General features: G+C 44.1%; 1 protein-coding gene across 1 annotated transcript; it reads right to left on the bottom strand.

Moving 5' to 3' along the window:
• Positions 1–247: 247 nt before the first annotated feature.
• LOC133131252 (C-type lectin domain family 4 member E-like) lies at positions 248–18,849 on the bottom strand. Its single transcript, XM_061246519.1, has 6 exons — positions 18,615–18,849; positions 3,943–4,029; positions 2,957–3,160; positions 2,696–2,847; positions 1,849–1,955; positions 248–803 (listed from the first exon to the last, which is right to left on the bottom strand). The coding sequence occupies exons 1-6, from the start codon at positions 18,688–18,690 to the stop codon at positions 656–658; spliced, it is 774 nt and encodes a 257-aa protein (XP_061102503.1). The 5' UTR covers positions 18,691–18,849; the 3' UTR covers positions 248–655.
• Between the last annotated feature and the right edge of the window lie 819 nt (positions 18,850–19,668).

Raw genomic sequence — 19,668 nt, 5'->3', positions numbered from 1 at the left:
CTGAATGGAACTCTTACTGAACACTGTCTGCTGAATGGAACTCTTACTGAACACTGTCTGCTGAATGGAACTCTTACTGAACGCTGTCTGCTGAATGGAACTCTTAGTGAATCAAATGCTGTCTGCTGAAATGTTCTTCATCACGATGCTCCCTCATAACCACCCTGGAAGACATCATCTCTGTGCACAAGGTCATGAAAATGGTCTCAGGCAGGTATAAACTGGAAATAATGAGATTAGTAATATATATGGTTTCCAGATCTATTTATTATCCAAAATCTGTCTATATCACTTTAGGTGAAAAGTAGTCATTTAATAATTTCAGTATCGAATGAACAGCCAAGGAAAGTCATTCTACATGAGATGAAATAGGATTAATATAGTTAACACTGAGTATAAAGACTTGGGGAACATTGATATGCAGTAATTGCCAAAGCTAAAAGTAACAGACTTACTAAATACAATTAATGAAAATTACTCCCAAGATGTTTCCCCCTACATATTTTTGTAGGGTGCAGTGATGTCAGACTAGGTATGTTTCCTTATCCATTTTATTTAGTAAAACTAAAAAATCTTCATTTTTATGTTCCCAGAGTATTAAGTGTGTGTGTGTGTGAGAGAGAGAGAGAGAGAGAGGCAGAGAGAGATGGTACATTTACTGACACACTGATCTTTCACAAACCCAGTTCTTATTACTGGAGCAGGGCATGTCGTTCCAATTAGAGTAGATGTCAGATTCAGGCTCACTTGTGGCACAGTCCTCTGTCTTGTCAGCATCATTAGGTTCTCCGCTCTTCCAGGACCTCAACACAGGAAGGACAGATGAGCTGAGCTGCATATGACTGCATATATATATTCAGTTTACAGGGTCACAAGGCCAGAAGACCATGTAACCTTGGAGCCAATGGGCTGTCTTTGTTAGCATGGCTGAACAACGCAGGGCCCTGTTCTGACAGTACTGTTCAGAAAGAGAATCAGTTCTGACCTATATCCTACATCTTTCATCATCCTGTTTTTATTCATTAATCTTTAATTCAGGAAATGATGGAAAAAAACGGTTGCCATTTATATAGCGCCTTTATCCAAAGCACTGTACAATTGATGCTTCCCATTCATACACACACTCACACATGGACGGCAATTGGCTGCCATGCAAGGCGCCGACCAGCTTGTCAGGAGCATTTAGGGGTTAGGTGTCTTGCTCAGGGACACTTCGACACAGCCCGGGCGGGGGATCAAACCGGCAACCCTCCGACTGCCAGACAATTGCTCTTACTGCCTGAGCCATGTCGCCCCATAATGAAATCATTTCATTATCTCTTAATCCTTGTTTCCTTTTTTATTTCCTGTAGTGCATATTATTTATAACCTGTGAAGCACTTTGTATTTTTTTTAAATTATTAATATAGGCCAGAAGTTATACCATCATGCACTCTGCCCCTGCCAAATGGCTGAAGCTAAGCAGGTGTGGGAGTAGGAGATGCTTCTTTCAGATCAGATAACACGATAAACTGAGATGCTGACTCACTGTGGTCATTAAAGATCCCAGGACACTCTTCGCAAAGAGTAAGGGGTTCCCTGGTGTCCTCACTAAATTCCCAGCCTGGCTCTCTCATCTTGCCACCTAATCATCCTCTGAATTAATTGGCAAAAGCATTGTTCTCTTCCTCTCCACCACAGCTGGTGTGTGCTGAGCATTCTGGCCCAAAATGGCAGCTGTGAGTTTCCCCCTCATCATTGTAAAGCACGTTGTGTGTCTATAAAAGTGCTATATACAGTAAATGCAATGACCTACCTATTATTATGATGATTATTATTGTTACTCTGTGGTCAGTTCTGTGTTCTTACCCTGATGTTAATGGTGTGCCGTCTACCCAAGTCCAGCTTGATTCTTTATCTCTGTCACTCAGGCCAATCCAGAAATGAAGTGTTTTCATTAATCCATTCAGGAACTCCTGAACAATAAAAATAAAAATAATATTTATATTCTTTTATATGCTCTGCAATTTCCATGAACTGCACTCTGTGTGAAGGAACACCATTCTGTGAAGGAGCACCACTCTTTTAAAGGAACTCCTCTCTGTAAAGGAACTCTATAAAGGAACTCCTCTCTGTAAAGGAACTATGTAAAGGAACTCTGTAAAGGAACTCATCTCTGTAAAGGAACTCTGTAAAGGAACTCCTCTCTGTAAATGAACTCCTCTCTGTAAAGGAACTCTGTAAAGGAACTCCTCTCTGTAAAGGTATACCACTCTGTAAAGGAACACCACTCTGTAAAGGAACACCACTCTGTAAATGAACTCCTCTCTGTAAAGGAACTCTGTAAAGGAACTCCTCTCTGTAAAGGTATACCACTCTGTAAAATAATACCACTCTGTAAAGGAACTCCTCTCTGTAAAGGAACACCACTCTGTAAAGGAACTCCTCTCTGTAAAGGAACACCACTCTGTAAAGGAACTCCTCTCTGTAAAGGAACTCTGTAAAGGTTTCTCCTCTATTCTGGTCCACCTCTAACTAGTAATTCACATGTGAAAATGTGAAAATCTCTCTCTCTCTCTCTCTCTCTCTCTCTCTCTCTCTCTCTCTCTCTCTCTCTCTCTCTCTCTCTCTCTCTCTCTCTCTCTCTCTCTCTCTCTCTCTCTCTCTCTCTCTCTCTCTCTCTCTCTCTCTCTCTCTCTCTCTCTCTCTCTCTCACCTGTTCCTTATAGCTGTTGATGATTACCAGGTCCGCTCCTTTGTCAAGGCAGTACTGCCGGCTCTCAATCCAGTTCCTTTTCTGTTTGGATTTGAAGTACAAACTGCTGTTGAACTGTGTCCAGCCCACAGGGCAAGCAGGCTGCAAAACATCTACAATAAACAGGAGTCACACTATTACACACAATAACAACTTTTAACATCTTTTGTACGGATTATGGGTAATCCTAGTTCTATGTATTTGTAATAACATTCTACTCACTCAGCCTCTTCTGAAACATGTCTCTTTCTGCTAAAACCATGCTGTAATTGGTCTGTAGTTGGTCTCTCTCTGCTAAAACCATGCTGTAATTGGTCTGTAGTTGGTCTCTCTCTGCTAAAACCGCGCTGCAATTGGTCTGTAGTTCCTGGCTCTCTGCTTTAAGGGTCATCAGACTCTCTGTGGTATTGTTGACCACTCCATTATCTGCAGAGGGAAGAAATCACAAACACTGACACCATGAGCCACTGACTGTACCACCCACTGCAGACCACTGATATGTGATGCATGTACACACAGTGAGCAATGTAGTAGGCAGACACCAGCTTGTTAATGCAAATATTTAATCACCCAAACATGTGGCAGCAACTAAATGCGAAAACCTATAACCTATACCTAATAAAATAGTAGTATGTACTCAGTAGTGCTGATACAGTGGATAGAGTGTATGTAGCAGTATGTACTCAGTAGTGCTGATACAGTGGATAGAGTGTATGTAGCAGTATGTACTCAGTAGTGCTGATACAGTGGATAGAGTGTATGTAGCAGTATGTACTCAGTAGTACTGATACAGTGGATAGAGTGTATGTAGCAGTATGTACTCAGTAGTGCTGATACAGTGGATAGAGTGTATGTAGCAGTATGTACTCAGTAGTGCTGATACAGTGGATAGAGTGTATGTAGCAGTATGTACTCAGTAGTGCTGATACAGTGGATAGAGTGTATGTAGCAGTATGTACTCAGTAGTGCTGATACAGTGGATAGAGTGTATGTAGCAGTATGTACTCAGTAGTGCTGATACAGTGGATAGAGTGTATGTAGCAGTATGTACTCAGTAGTGCTGATACAGTGGATAGAGTGTATGTAGCAGTATGTACTCAGTAGTGCTGATACAGTGGATAGAGTGTATGTAGCAGTATGTACTCAGTAGTGCTGATACAGTGGATAGAGTGTATGTAGCAGTATGTACTCAGTAGTATTATACTCACGGTGGACACAGAGCGCTATGATGACTATCAGCAGAAGGCCACTCAGAAGCCCCAGACACACTGCAGTCAGTCTGTAGAGTTTTGTTCCTGTAGATTGAGATGCACACAGGGCTGGGATCAGTTAGTTCTGAACTTATGCAGGGCTGGGATCAGTTAGTTCTGAACTTAAGCAGGGCTGGGACTGGTTAGTGCTAAAGCTAACCAGGGCTGGGGTCAGTTAGTTCTGAACTTAAACAGGGCTGGGATTGGTTAGTGCTGAAGCTAACCAGGGCTGGGATTAGTTAGTTCTGAATTTATGCAGGGCTGGGATTGGTTAGTGGTGAAGCTAAGCAGGGCTGGGATTGGTTAGGTACTGAAGCTAAGCAGGGCTGGGATTGGTTAGGTACTGAAGCTAAGCAGCGCTGGGATTGGTTAGTGCTGAACATAAGCAGGGCTGGGATTGGTTAATACTCGGATATGAGTCCTGAGATGTGTGTTGCTGGTGGAACCAGTAGGGGGCACTGTGGTGGGTTATATGGGCACATGTGAAACATGGGCTGTGTTAAATTGTGCACTTGTGTTCCTGTGCACCAGATATGTTCACAAGTCATCAAATGCAAGTCCGAGTCAAGTCTCAAGTTTCTGAGCTAGAGTCCAAGTCAAGTCTCAAGTCTCCAGAATGGTGCAACCTAAACAACAGTATGACAATAGAAATTAATTACGATTCCTATGCTAATTGAAGATATAAAAACCAGAAGTGTAAAAGACATATTTTGTATATGACATCAAGTATGTGACAACTCAAGAAGCAGTAGTATCAGGGGCACACAAAAAGATAGTTTGGCAAAACCTTTCTCAAGATGGCTGGAGAAAGGATTTGCCAAACCTCAGGTCTGGTGTGGTAGGTAATCCATATATCAATAAATTAGATAAAATAAATAACCATTAAGAACTAAGAACTCTGTGTGACTCATGTGATATAATGTCAGCATTACCACAGGCTGTAATATAAGATAAGGGTGAATATTAGCATGGGCTGTAATATAAGATAAGGGTGAATATTAGCATGGGCTGTAATATAAGATAAGGGTGAATATTAGCATGGGCTGTAATATAAGATAAGGGTGAATATTAGCATGGGCTGTAATATAAGATAAGGGTGAATATTAGCATGGGCTGTAATATAAGATAAGGGTGAATATTAGCATGGGCTGTAATATAAGATAAGGGTGAATATTAGCATGGGCTGTAATATATGATAAGGGTGAATATTAGCATGGGCTGTAATATAAGATAAGGGTGAATATTAGCATGGGCTGTAATATATGATAAGGGTGAATATTAGGATGGGCTGTAATACAATATAAGGGTGAATATTACCATGGGCTGTAATATATGATAAGGGTGAATAATAGCATGGGCTGTAATATAAGATAAGGGTGAATATTACCATGGGCTGTAATATAAGATAAGGGTCAATAACAAAATAGGGGCCGGTTGCATGGACACAGATTAAGCTTAATCTTGGACTAAATGGAGCTTTGTATGGATAATCTCCAATTAAATTTAGTCTAGGACTAGTCTTAATCTGCATCTGCAACTTAATAATAATAATTATAACTTTATTTGTAAACAAAGTTATAAAGTATTGAAATTTGAATCACATTGCAGTATTGGTTTATTAATATACTCTTACTTTTTATGTTTAAATTAAAGGTAACTGTTAAGCATTTCCTTAAATCATTCAAAAAATGAGGCAAGATATTGTTTATGCAACAAAACGGGGGCATTGATTTTGGGATTGCATCCACATTATGCTGTAGGAAAACCTTGAATTGTCATCATTGGGAGTCTTAATATTAACCTTTGATATAGTCCTAACCTCATGGAGTATTAATATTAATGTTAGATATAGTCATAACCGCAGGGAATAAATCTGAACTGCTGCCATGTTCACCACAGAATTTAATATATTGACATTTTGCTGATGTTACAAGCAGCACACTTGATCCACTGACATGTAGCTTCCTGGAAGTTTAAATAGTTCCTTTTTGCTCATGTTGCATTTTTCTGCAGTGGATTTTTTAAAATCAGCACATTCCCATCCTGGAGAACAAAAATAAAAGGAAATCACTGGAGAGCTGGCTGCAGATTACCCACTGGTAACTGCACAGGTTACAGAAAGGGTGTGTGTGTAGTTAGACAAGTTACAGATTGGGTGTGTGTGCAGTTAGGCAGGTTACAGATTGGGTGTGTGGACAGTTAGGCAGGTTACAGACAGGGTGTGTGTGTGCAGTTAGACAGGTTAAAGATTGTGTGTGTGTGCAGTTAGGCAGAATACAGACTGGGTGTGTGTGCAGTTAGAAAGGTTACAGACAGGGTGTGTGTGTGCAGTTAGGCAGGTTACAGACAGAGTGTGTGTGCAGTTAGACAGGTTACAGATTGGGTGTGTGTGCAGTTAGGCAGGTTACAGACAGGGAGTGTGTGAAGTTAGGCAGATTACAGACAGGGTGTGTGTGCAGTTAGGCAGGTTATAGACAGGGTGTGTGTGCAGTTAGGCAGAGTACAGACAGGGTGTGTGTGCAGTTAGACAGGCTACAGCCAGGGTGATGTGTGCAGTTAGACAGGCTACAGCCAGGGTGTGTGTGCAGTTAGGCAGAATACAGACAGGGTGACGTGTGCAGTTAAGCAAGTTACATACAGGGTGTGTGTGCAGTTATGCAGGTTACAGACAGCATGTGTGTGCAGTTAGGCAGAATACAGACTGGGTGTGTGTGCAGTTAGGCAGGTTACAGATTGGGTGTGTGTGCAGTTTGGCAGGTTACAGACAGGGAGTGTGTGCAGTTAGGCAGATTACAGACAGGGTGTGTGTGCAGTTAGGCAGTTTATAGACAGGGTGTGTGTGCAGTTAGGCAGAGTACAGACAGGGTGTGTGTGCAGTTAGACAGGCTACAGCCAGGGTGTGTGTGCAGTTAGGCAGAATACAGAGAGGGTGATGTGTGCAGTTAAGCAAGTTACATACAGGGTGTGTGTGCAGTTATGCAGGTTAGAGACAGCATGTGTGTGCAGTTAGGCAGAATACAGACTGGGTGTGTGTGCAGTTAGGCAGGTTACAGATTGGGTGTGTGTGCAGTTAGACAGGTTACAGACAGGGTGTGTGCAGTTAGGCAGGTTACAGACAGGGTGTGTGTGCAGTTAGGCAGAGTACAGACAGGGTGTGTGTGCAGATAGGCAGGTTACAGATAGGGTGTGTGTGCAGTTAGGCAGATTACAGACAGGGAGTGTGCAGTTAGGCAGAGTACAGACAGGGTGTGTGTGCAGTTAGACAGGCTACGGACAGGGTGTGTGTGCAGTTAGGCAGAATACAGACAGGGTGATATGTGCAGTTAAGCAGGTTACATATAGGGTGTGTGTGCAGTTAGGCAGGTTACAGACAGGGTGCGTGTGCAGTTACGCAGCATACAGACAGGGTGTGTGTGCAGTTGGACAGAATACAGACAGGGTGATGTGTGCAGTTAGGCAGATTACAGACAGGGTGTGTGCAGTTAGGCAGAGTACAGACAGGGTGTGTGTGCAGTTAAGCAGGTTACATACAGGGTGTGTGCAGTTAGGCAGAATACAGACAGGGTGATATCTGCAGTTAAGCAGGTTACATACAGGGTGTGTGTGCAGTTAGGCAGGTTACAGACAGGGTGCGTGTGCAGTTACGCAGAATACAGACAGGGTGTGTGTGCAGTTAGACAGGTTACAGACAGGGTGATGTGTGCAGTTAGGCAGAATACAGACTGGGTGTGTGTGCAGTTAGGTAGGTTACAGATTGGGTGTGTGTGCAGTTAGACAGGTTACAGACAGGGTGTGTGCAGTTAGGCAGGTTACAGACAGGGTGATGTGTGCAGTGAGGCAGAATACAGACAGGGTGATGTGGGCAGATAGGCAGAATACAGACAGGGTGATGTGTGCAGTTAGGCAGGTTACAGACTGGGTGTGTGTGCAGTTAGACAGGTTACAGACAGGGTGTGTGTGCAGTTAGGCAAGTTACAGACAGGGTGTGTGTGCAGTTAGCAAGAAGACAGACCGGGTGTGTGTGCAGTTAGACAGGTTACAGACAGGGTGTGTGTGCAGTTAGACAGAATACAGACAGGGTGTGTGTGCAGTTAGGCAGGTTACAGACAGGGTGTGTGCGCAGTTAGACAGGTTAAAGATTGTGTGTGTGTGTGTGTGCAGTTAGGCAGAATACAGACTGGGTGTGTGTGCAGTTAGACAGGTTACAGACAGGGTGTGTGTGTAGTTAGGCAGGTTACAGACAGGGTGTGTGTGCAGTTAGACAGGTTACAGATTGGGTGTGTGTGCAGTTAGGCAGGTTACAGATTGGGTGTGTGTGCAGTTTGGCAGGTTACAGACAGGGTGTGTGTGTGCAGTTTGGCAGGTTACAGATTGGGTGTGTGTGCAGTTAGACAGGCTACAGATTGGGTGTGTGTGCAGTTAGACAGGCTACAGACAGGGTGTGTGTGCAGTTAGACAGGTTACAGACAGGGTGTGTGTGCAGTTAGGCAAGTTACAGACAGGGTGTGTGTGCAGTTAGCAAGAATACAGACCGGGTGTGTGTGCAGTTAGGCAAGTTACAGACAGGGCGTGTGTGCAGTTAGTAAGAATACAGACCGGGTGTGTGTGCAGTTAGCAATAATACAGACAGGGTGTGTGTGCAGTTAGACAGGTTACAGACAGGGTGTGTGCTCAGTTAGACAGGTTAAAGATTGTGTGTGTGTGTGCAGTTAGGCAGAATACAGACCGGGTGATATGTGCAGTTAAGCAGGTTACATATAGGGTGTGTGTGCAGTTAGGCAGGTTACAGACAGGGTGCGTGTGCAGTTACGCAGCATACAGACAGGGTGTGTGTGCAGTTAGACAGGTTACAGACAGGGTGATGTGTGCAGTTAGGCAGATTACAGACAGGGTGTGTGCAGTTAGGCAGAGTACAGACAGGGTGTGTGTGCAGTTAAGCAGGTTACATACAGGGTGTGTGCAGTTAGGCAGAATACAGACAGGGTGATATCTGCAGTTAAGCAGGTTACATACAGGGTGTGTGTGCAGTTAGGCAGGTTACAGACAGGGTGCGTGTGCAGTTACGCAGAATACAGACAGGGTGTGTGTGCAGTTAGACAGGTTACAGACAGGGTGATGTGTGCAGTTAGGCAGAATACAGACTGGGCGTGTGTGCAGTTAGGCAGGTTACAGATTGGGTGTGTGTGCAGTTAGACAGGTTACAGACAGGGTGTGTGCAGTTAGGCAGGTTACAGACAGGGTGATGTGTGCAGTGAGGCAGAATACAGACAGGGTGATGTGGGCAGATAGGCAGAATACAGACAGGGTGACGTGTGCAGTTAGGCAGGTTACAGACTGGGTGTGTGTGCAGTTAGACAGGTTACAGACAGGGTGTGTGTGCAGTTAGCAAGAAGACAGACCGGGTGTGTGTGCAGTTAGACAGGTTACAGACAGGGTGTGTGTGCAGTTAGACAGAATACAGACAGGGTGTGTGTGCAGTTAGGCAGGTTACAGACAGGGTGTGTGCGCAGTTAGACAGGTTAAAGATTGTGTGTGTGTGTGTGCAGTTAGGCAGAATACAGACTGGGTGTGTGTGCAGTTAGACAGGTTACAGACAGGGTGTGTGTGTAGTTAGGCAGGTTACAGACAGGGTGTGTGTGCAGTTAGACAGGTTACAGATTGGGTGTGTGTGCAGTTAGGCAGGTTACAGATTGGGTGTGTGTGTAGTTAGGCAGGTTACAGACAGGGTGTGTGTGCAGTTAGACAGGTTACAGATTGGGTGTGTGTGCAGTTAGGCAGGTTACAGATTGGGTGTGTGTGCAGTTTGGCAGGTTACAGACAGGGTGTGTGTGTGCAGTTTGGCAGGTTACAGATTGGGTGTGTGTGCAGTTAGACAGGCTACAGATTGGGTGTGTGTGCAGTTAGACAGGCTACAGACAGGGTGTGTGTGCAGTTAGACAGGTTACAGACAGGGTGTGTGTGCAGTTAGGCAAGTTACAGACAGGGTGTGTGTGCAGTTAGCAAGAATACAGACCGGGTGTGTGTGCAGTTAGGCAAGTTACAGACAGGGCGTGTGTGCAGTTAGTAAGAATACAGACCGGGTGTGTGTGCAGTTAGCAATAATACAGACAGGGTGTGTGTGCAGTTAGACAGGTTACAGACAGGGTGTGTGTGCAGTTAGACAAAATACAGACAGGGTGTGTGTGCAGTTAGGCAGGTTACAGACAGGGTGTGTGCTCAGTTAGACAGGTTAAAGATTGTGTGTGTGTGTGCAGTTACACAGGTTACAGATTTGGTGTGTGTGCAGTTAGACAGGTTACAGATTGGGTGTGTGTGCAGTTAGGCAGGTTACAGATTGGGTGTGTGTGCAGTTTGGCAGGTTACAGACAGGGTGTGTGTGTGCAGTTAGACAGGTTACAGACAGGGTGTGTGTGCAGTTAGGCAAGTTACAGACAGGGTGTGTGTGCAGTTAGCAAGAATACAGACCGGGTGTGTGTGCAGTTAGCAATAATACAGACAGGGTGTGTGTGCAGTTACGCAGGTTACAGACAGGGTGTGTGCAGTTAGACAGGTTACAGATTGTGTGTGTTTGCAGTTAGGCATGTTACAGACAGGGTGTGTGCAGTTAGACAGGTTACAGACAGGGTGTGTGGGCAGTTTGGCAGGTTACAGACAGGGTGTGTGTGCAGTTTGGCAGGCTACAGACAGGGTGATGTGTGCAGTTAAGCAGGTTACAGACAGGGTGTGTGCAGTTAGACAGGTTACAGACTGGGTGTGTGTGCAGTTTGACAGGTTACCGACAGGGTGTGTGTGCAGTTAGGCAGGTTACAGACAGGGTGTGTGTGCAGTTAGACAGGTTACAGACAGGATGTGTGTGCAGTTAGGCAGGTTACAGACAGGGTGTGTGCAGTTAGCAAGAATACAGACAGGGTGTGTGTGCTGTTAGACAGGTTACAGACAGTGTGTGTGCAGTTAGGCAGGTTACAGACAGGGTGTGTGTGCAGTTAGCAAGAATACAGACAGGGTGTTTGTGCAGTTAGACAGGTTACAGCCAGGGTGTGTGGGCAGTTTGGCAGGTTACAGACAGGGTGATGTGTGCAGTTAAGCAGGTTAGAGACAGGGTGTGTTTGCAGTTAGACAGGTTACAGACAGGGTATGTGTGCAGTTAGGCAGAATACAGACTGGGTGTGTGTGCAGTTAGGCAGGTTACAGACAGGGTGTGTGTGCAGTTAGGCAGAATACAGACTGGGTGTGTGTGCAGTTAGGCAGGTTACAGACAGGGTGTGTGTGCAGTTAGGCAGAATACAGACTGGGTGTGTGTGCAGTTAGCAAGAATACAGACAGGGTGTGTGTACAGTTAGACAGGTTACAGCCAGGGTGTGTGGGCAGTTTGGCAGGTTACAGACAGGGTGATGTGTGCAGTTAAGCAGGTTAGAGACAGGGTGTATGTGCAGTTAGACAGGTTACAGACAGGGTATGTGTGCAGTTAGGCAGAATACAGACTGGGTGTGTGTGCAGTTAGGTAGGTTACAGACTGGGTGTGTGTGCAGTTAGACAGGTTACAGACAGGGTTTGTGTGCAGTTAGCAAGAATACAGACAGGGCGTGTGTGCAGTTAGCAAGAATACAGACAGGGTGTGTGTGTAGTTAGGCAGGTTACAGACAGGGTGTGTGTGCAGTTAGGCAGGTTACAGATTGGGCGTGTGTGCAGTTAGGCAGGTTACAGATTGGGCGTGTGTGCAGTTAGACAGGTTACAGACAGGGCATGTTTGTGCAGTTAGACAGGTTACAGACAGGGTATGTGTGCAGTTAGGCAGAATACAGACTGGGTGTGTGTGCAGTTAGGCAGGTTACAGACAGGGTGTGTGTGCAGTTAGGCAGAATACAGACTGGGCGTGTGTGCAGTTAGCAAGAATACAGACAGGGTGTGTGTACAGTTAGACAGGTTACAGCCAGGGTGTGTGGGCAGTTTGGCAGGTTGCAGACAGGGTGATGTGTGCAGTTAAGCAGGTTAGAGACAGGGTGTGTGTGCAGTTAGGCAGGTTACAGACAGGGTGTGTGTGCAGTTAGACAGGTTACAGACAGGATGTGTGTGCAGTTAGGCAGGTTACAGACAGGGTGTGTGCAGTTAGCAAGAATACAGACAGGGTGTGTGTGCTGTTAGACAGGTTACAGACAGTGTGTGTGCAGTTAGGCAGGTTACAGACAGGGTGTGTGTGCAGTTAGCAAGAATACAGACAGGGTGTTTGTGCAGTTAGACAGGTTACAGACAGGGTGTGTGTGCAGCTAGCAAGAATACAGACAGGGTGTGTGTACAGTTAGACAGGTTACAGCCAGGGTGTGTGGGCAGTTTGGCAGGTTACAGACAGGGTGATGTGTGCAGTTAAGCAGGTTAGAGACAGGGTGTGTTTGCAGTTAGACAGGTTACAGACAGGGTATGTGTGCAGTTAGGCAGAATACAGACTGGGTGTGTGTGCAGTTAGGCAGGTTACAGACAGGGTGTGTGTGCAGTTAGGCAGAATACAGACTGGGTGTGTGTGCAGTTAGGCAGGTTACAGACAGGGTGTGTGTGCAGTTAGGCAGAATACAGACTGGGTGTGTGTGCAGTTAGCAAGAATACAGACAGGGTGTGTGTACAGTTAGACAGGTTACAGCCAGGGTGTGTGGGCAGTTTGGCAGGTTACAGACAGGGTGATGTGTGCAGTTAAGCAGGTTAGAGACAGGGTGTATGTGCAGTTAGACAGGTTACAGACAGGGTATGTGTGCAGTTAGGCAGAATACAGACTGGGTGTGTGTGCAGTTAGGTAGGTTACAGACTGGGTGTGTGTGCAGTTAGACAGGTTACAGACAGGGTTTGTGTGCAGTTAGCAAGAATACAGACAGGGCGTGTGTGCAGTTAGCAAGAATACAGACAGGGTGTGTGTGTAGTTAGGCAGGTTACAGACAGGGTGTGTGTGCAGTTAGGCAGGTTACAGATTGGGCGTGTGTGCAGTTAGGCAGGTTACAGATTGGGCGTGTGTGCAGTTAGACAGGTTACAGACAGGGCATGTTTGTGCAGTTAGACAGGTTACAGACAGGGTATGTGTGCAGTTAGGCAGAATACAGACTGGGTGTGTGTGCAGTTAGGCAGGTTACAGACAGGGTGTGTGTGCAGTTAGGCAGAATACAGACTGGGCGTGTGTGCAGTTAGCAAGAATACAGACAGGGTGTGTGTACAGTTAGACAGGTTACAGCCAGGGTGTGTGGGCAGTTTGGCAGGTTGCAGACAGGGTGATGTGTGCAGTTAAGCAGGTTAGAGACAGGGTGTGTGTGCAGTTAGACAGGTTACAGACAGGGTATGTGTGCAGTTAGGCAGAATACAGACTGGGTGTGTGTGCAGTTAGGTAGGTTACATACTGGGTGTGTGTGCAGTTAGACAGGTTACAGACAGGGTTTGTGTGCAGTTAGCACCAATACAGACAGGGTGTGTGTGCAGTTAGCAAGAATACAGACAGGGTGTGTGTGCAGTTGGGCAGGTTACAGATTGGGCGTGTGTGCAGTTAGGCAGGTTACAGATTGGGCGTGTGTGCAGTTAGACAGGTTACAGACAGGGCGTGTGTGCAGTTAGACAGGTTACAGTTTATCAGTTTGTTGCACTTGCCCACGGAGGACCGGGGCAAAATTCTTGTTCCTGCCAAAGCCGAGGTCACGTGGAGCGGCCCGAGGGTAGGGGAGTGGGTGGGGGGGGGGAGGGGGGGGGAGGGATGTCATGAGGAACTGAAACTGGAATGCCAAGCTTTTACAAGACAATGTGCGTCACATTTGTGTGAAAATTGCTTGTTTAAGCAAAGTTAAAACAATGTGAAAGAGGAAACCATTGCACCATCCATTTTGGGCAGAATATGAAATTAATTATGAATATGAAATTAGATTTCTGATGTTTATATTTATAGTTAATAATAAAAACATGTGCAATCTAACATAACAGACAAATGAAATGAAACAGGAATAATAAGCAATGAGAACAATAAAGAAAGATACAATGAATAACAGACTGCAGAATGAAGAGGAAATTACATTACTGAGCAATATGTTGTGTTAACTCACGAGAGGTATGCTTAACTGGTGTATGAATTATTAAACAAGGTACAATGAGATCTCATGAGTCTCAGGGCACCAAATTCAAAATTGATTCACAACAAGAGCTTCAGCCCTCTCTTCTGTCCTGATCCTCCTTCACCTGTCTGCAGCCTTCAACACGGTCAACCACCAAGCTCTCTCCACCAAGTGTCTCTTCACCTCATCCCCTTGTTACAGGAGTCCCACAGGGCTCTGTACTAGGGCCTCTGCTGTTTTCAATTTAAATCTCTCGGCTTAGTCATTACATCACATCGAGGAACCTGAGCGTGGTCCTGGATTACCAGCTAGAGTAAGTTAATGCAGCAGCATAATGGTCATAAAGGGGATTCCTTTTGTACAGCATCAGCAGGACCCAACCATAACTGCCCATCCAGCTGTTCATCTCCCACCAAGAAGACTGCCACTCACAAACCCCATCTCATCTGCCTGTGCCAAACAGCCACTACCACTCATCCAGAAGCCCTGACTCTGATCTACACTGCTTCCTACTGACAGAACATCATTCAACCCTTCACTCCAGCTCCACCACACTTCTGCAAATCCCAGCCACAGAGCTTCTCCACCATAGCTCCCCAGTGGTGAAACAAACCCTCCTTTCCTCTAAAAAACTAAGCAGACATTTTATCCCAAGGTCTGAAGAGACATCGCTCCACACTCTACCTTTCACATTAACATTACACTCAACACTAACAATTAACACTACAGGGCAACCCACCAATCAAGTATTAGCACCACTACCATAGCACCAAATCTCCATCTCAACTGCCCCTGGCAACAATCTCACTTGCAACCCTGCCGGAATAAAAGTCACGCCAGCACAACAAACCTGGAAGCTGTGCTGGAGGAAATGAGGATGTCTTCCCTGTTTCCTGTTTCAGTTTCCTAGTGATGTCTGACAGGAAGCAGGGAGAGTAAAGCAGGAAAGCGTTTCACTGTTTGTGAGTGGACTGTATCAGCTAAATGAGTCAGATTTACCAATGTCATCCTCCTACTGGTAGGGAAATCTCATAGATCTGTCATGACTGCTTGGTTCTCTCAATGGTCCTCTTTCAGGAAACATATTTATGATCAAATTTGATCATTAACTGTGCCTATGAAGGCATCCACTAACATTTCTGCATTCATCTATTTTTTTCTATTTCTTTGTTCATTGGTAAAATAGGTCCTAGTCCTTAACTTTGTTGTAGCCTTAGCACTTGAAATTGTACTTCCCTCTAGGGTATTTTAACACAACAGAACATGTGTCTATTCAAAGCTTTATTAGCTTTAGTAAAGCTATAGTTAGCGACCTCCTGTCATCAACAATCTTTTTCAATACAATTATTATAATATTATAATAATATACGTATGTATATTAAATATGCTATTGATTTTCATCACATTAACTATCCGAATAACCTAAATATTTTCACCAGCGTTTGATTTCAATTTCAGTTTAGCTTTCTTTAGTTTTAAGAACAGATTTGGTAGAGAAGTTCATTTTCCACCAGGCTGTCCGACTACAGAGAATATGCACTCACCAAGCACTTTATTAGGAACATTTTTACTTTCTCACACCTACTTATTTATGCAATTATCTAATGAGCTAATTGTGTGGCAGCAGTGCAATGCATACAATCATGTAGATATAGGTCAGGGGCTTCAGTTAATGTTCATATCAACCATCAGAATGGGGAAAAAATGTGATCTAAGTGACTTTGACAGTGGAGTGATTGTTGTATGCAGAACACACATCTCTGAACACACAACGCATCATAACTCTAAGTGGATAGGTTACAGCAGTAGAAGTCTAAAAAAATAAGTCTAATAAATACCTAATAAAGTGCTCACTGAGTGTATATCAAATTCAGAATTCTGGTCAAAGTCACTTAGATCACATTTTTTCCCCAGTCTGATGGTTGATGTGAATATTAACTGAAGCTCCTGACCTGTATCTACATGATTGTATGCATTGCACTGCTGCCACACAATTGGCTGATTAGATAATCGCATTAATAAGTAGGTGGAATGAAGTAAAACTATTCCGAATAAAGTGCTTGGTGAATGTATATTGTACAGACCCACAAACACACAGCCAAACCCAACACTGAGTGCATTTGTTGCTTGTGGATCACTTGGCTAACCGTGCCATGGTCTGGGGGGAACAGGCATATGAGATGCAGATCTGTTTTGGTGAGCGATGAATGGCTGACCCTATAGGGTGAACATGCACGCACATTCAATTTACAAGCAATTAGCATTCATCCTCTGCTACACCTGGGATATGCACACAATCCAAGCTCTGCACGTTTCCTGAATCCCACGTTGCTTTTCCATAGGAATTTTTCAGAGAAAACAAAAGAGAAGTTCCTGAATGAGGCTCAAGAACTACTGCAGTTAAATGAACACCCCCCATCACGCCCGGTCCCTGTTGGTCAGAAGAATAACATTCGTATACATTCGTTATTTGCATGTTAAATGGTACAAGTGTCTTGCTTCATTTAAGTTATTGAGCTATTAAGTTATTCCAAGACACATCCAGAATTATAAAGTCTCAAAACAAGGCTTAGAGTTGTGAAAATACAACAACCACTCCCCGGCCAAGGTCTTAAAACGTAATTCTCATAACGCGATGCCGCGTGTCTTTGTTTTGTTCCGGATGCGTGCTATCCAAGCACGTTCAGTCTTGCAACGATTTATACTGCAATTACCAATGGTATGCGAGCAAGGCAGTTTTTTAATCAAATGAGTGGGGACCTGCTGTCAGTCCGTCGGTCACCGTGTCAGTCTTCGTGCTGTGCACGAAATTCGAAGTATTCGCTGAAACAAGTTCATTCAAACTTAGGAAGATAAAAGACAAATTGAGTGGGGCACGCAATTCTTCCACTGTAAATTCCAGTTCAAAACTGCTAGGTTGTATTTCTGCGTCAAAATGTAAAAGCTTGTCCCCTAACTCGCCGAAGTCAGAGCTGTCCGTCATATCGCCCAGGCTAGCCTAGTTAGGTTCAGGGATATTTGTATGCTAACGTTACCATGGGAGTGTCATGTGATCGCCTTGATGGGTGGCTGCGTTAGAACCAGTTTCTGCGTTCAAGGGTGGAGTTTGAGCGCCCATTACCTTCTGGGAAACACAGGCTTGGGATTCAAGCTAAACTTGTTTTCTTAAGTTTTGCCCCATATTTAGGAAACGGCCCCCCCCCCCCCCCCTCTTAAGGACCTCCTCCATCCATATATTCCTCTATAAACTCTTCGTTCACAAAATGCAGGGCTCCTCATTGTTCGGAGAGTGGGTAGATGTACTGTAGGCGGTAGAGGCTTTTCCTTTTGAGCCCCTCTCCTGTGGAACGATTTACCCGCTGAGATTCATGGGACAGACTCTCTCTCCATGTTTAAGTCTAGGCTTAAATCTTGCCTTGATAGCAAATCCTTTAGTAACACTTGCTGGGGTTGGATGTAACAGGAATATAAAATTTGTTTAATCAGACCCACTATTGCATTTACACAAGAAATTGTGCATAGGCCGAAAGTACATTGTTTTACGTGTCATTTTTTATAACATCACCCTTTTCAAGATTATATTATCCAAATAAATGAAATGATGATTTTAGTCTTTAAATGTAAAACAGCTTTATTTAATTAAAAAAAACTGCATATTGTAATAGCGTATGTGTGTGTGTGTGTGTGTGTGTGTGTGTGTGTGTGTGTGTGTGTGTGTGTGTGAGTGAATATGTCAACTGATTACCCACATACACATACATACAAGACTGCTTTAGCGTGTCTACTCTTGTCTGTTTGTTCTTTCATTGCTGAAAAAGAAATTAATCTATGTTGGCATTGGGTTTGAGGCTAGCATGAATTTGAAGCTTCTCATTTGACTAGATAAATTGCTTATTACTGCAGAAGTTAAACCATTTTAACTACAATATTGTGACTGATACACACAAAATAGATTAAATGAGAATTATTACTTTTGCAGCTCAAAATCTTACTATTATTATTTTTTAGTTTTTGTTGCTTAAAACACCCAATATTTAATATAGAGTCATCAGTCTCCTCCTGTGAGCTCAAAGGGGAATATGGATCAAGACAAAAGTGACATTACTGCAACTCATCCGTTGTTGGTCAAATTGATGGTGTTACACTAACCCATTGTTTAAACCATCTCCAGTCTCCCCTAACTACCATCTCACATCAAAACTTTTAAGCCGGTTTTCTCAAAAAACATATCACATATGTGTTGCTTTGACTGAAAATGCTGATTGACCATTAAGATGATCTGAATTATTATCTTATACATCTACAAAGTTATAAAAATTTAGGAGATTGTGCATTTTGATTATGTTACAGTAGCCTAATTATTATTTAAAATGGCAAAGTTTGCTTTTATAAAATATGTAAAGGTCTGAGAGTGTTTTCCTGCTTGTAATACAAAGTAATACAATACTCCTGAGAGTGGACCAGCTTGTAAGACAATGGGATAGATGTGAGACATATGGGAAGAGATATGGATATGGTGGCAGTGGATGGGAAGGTTCGGATTGTAAAACACTGTACCTTTCATCCCGAACTCCCCTGTGCGCGACCAGCTATCGCGAAGATCGAAGTCCGCGCTCGTTGGGGAGTCCATCATGAGATCTGTCCTCCGCTTTTCGCTGAGAGACGCGTGCACGCTCGTCCTGTGGATTAGATCCTCACTGTATGCGGAAGAGTCGTGGTTTTGTCGTGGAGTGTGCTGTGTTCTAGCAAGGAAGCTGACGCGTTAGACAGATTGCTATAACGTGTGTATGGCTTGATCCTGTCCATGCTTGGTAAAAGTGAGTCAGTTTTTTTGCGGTTTTCCCCCCCCGTAGCGAATTTATCAATCACATATCCGCCCCATCTGATAATATGCCAGTTCAGCACAGCATTGATGTCAGCACTATCCGGGGGGTGTATTACGAAATTTTGTGAAACAACGTTTAAAGTTTTCATGTTCGGCTACGCTGTATAGAACGATTTGTTGAAATACTACACAGTGTGAAACATTAGTAGTTCTTTCAATTAAAATGAAAACGAAAGTAGCCTTTCATAATGTAGCGTTTCGTGATTACTTGGAATTATATTGATTGCGTTGTCCGGAGGTTATATGAGGTTATATGACGCGCAGAACCAGACGGGAATGTGGGGCATTTTACATAAGTGTGCCTCTCTGCAGACCCCCTAAATGAAAAAGACCGTGTTGACCATGTTGACACAGCAGCAAGGTTTGATGAAAAGACAGTGCTCGTCAATACAGGACTATTGCTCCCATCATTGTGCTGCCACCTCAGTGGAATGCTCCCAGAACTGATGAGTTGAAATAGCACTGTATAAACCATGGGTTTTCCACATACAGTGTTTGGTGTCTTTAGATAGCCAATGATGTGGGAAGTTTGGTGTCATTGGTGGTGTAGTACACTGGTTGCTGAATAAGGATCTTGTAGGAATAAACCACAGGTACTGCAAGTTACCTGTGAGTCAGCATCCAGCTGTGATACAAAGGTTAACCAGGTTTGTTGGACTACAGAGACCTAACATCAGCAGGACCACTGTTGTTACCCCCGTCTTTATTTGATGATTTGTTGTTTTT

The sequence above is a fragment of the Conger conger genome, chromosome 6 (assembly GCF_963514075.1).
Source record: "Conger conger chromosome 6, fConCon1.1, whole genome shotgun sequence".
Classification (NCBI taxonomy): Eukaryota; Metazoa; Chordata; class Actinopteri; order Anguilliformes; family Congridae; genus Conger; species Conger conger.
This window is presented reverse-complemented; position numbering and strand designations above follow the sequence as displayed.

Bases quoted from the DNA above. Each gene is read 5' to 3' on its own strand.
- LOC133131252 (XM_061246519.1), bottom strand. From the start codon at position 18,690: ATGATGGACTCCCCAACGAGCGCGGACTTCGATCTTCGCGATAGCTGG. The intron at 2,848-2,956 runs GTGAGTAGAATG...TGTTTATTGTAG, and splicing joins CATGTTTCAGAAGAGGCTGA to ATGTTTTGCAGCCTGCTTGC. The intron at 1,956-2,695 runs GTGAGAGAGAGA...TTTATTGTTCAG, and splicing joins TCAACAGCTATAAGGAACAG to GAGTTCCTGAATGGATTAAT.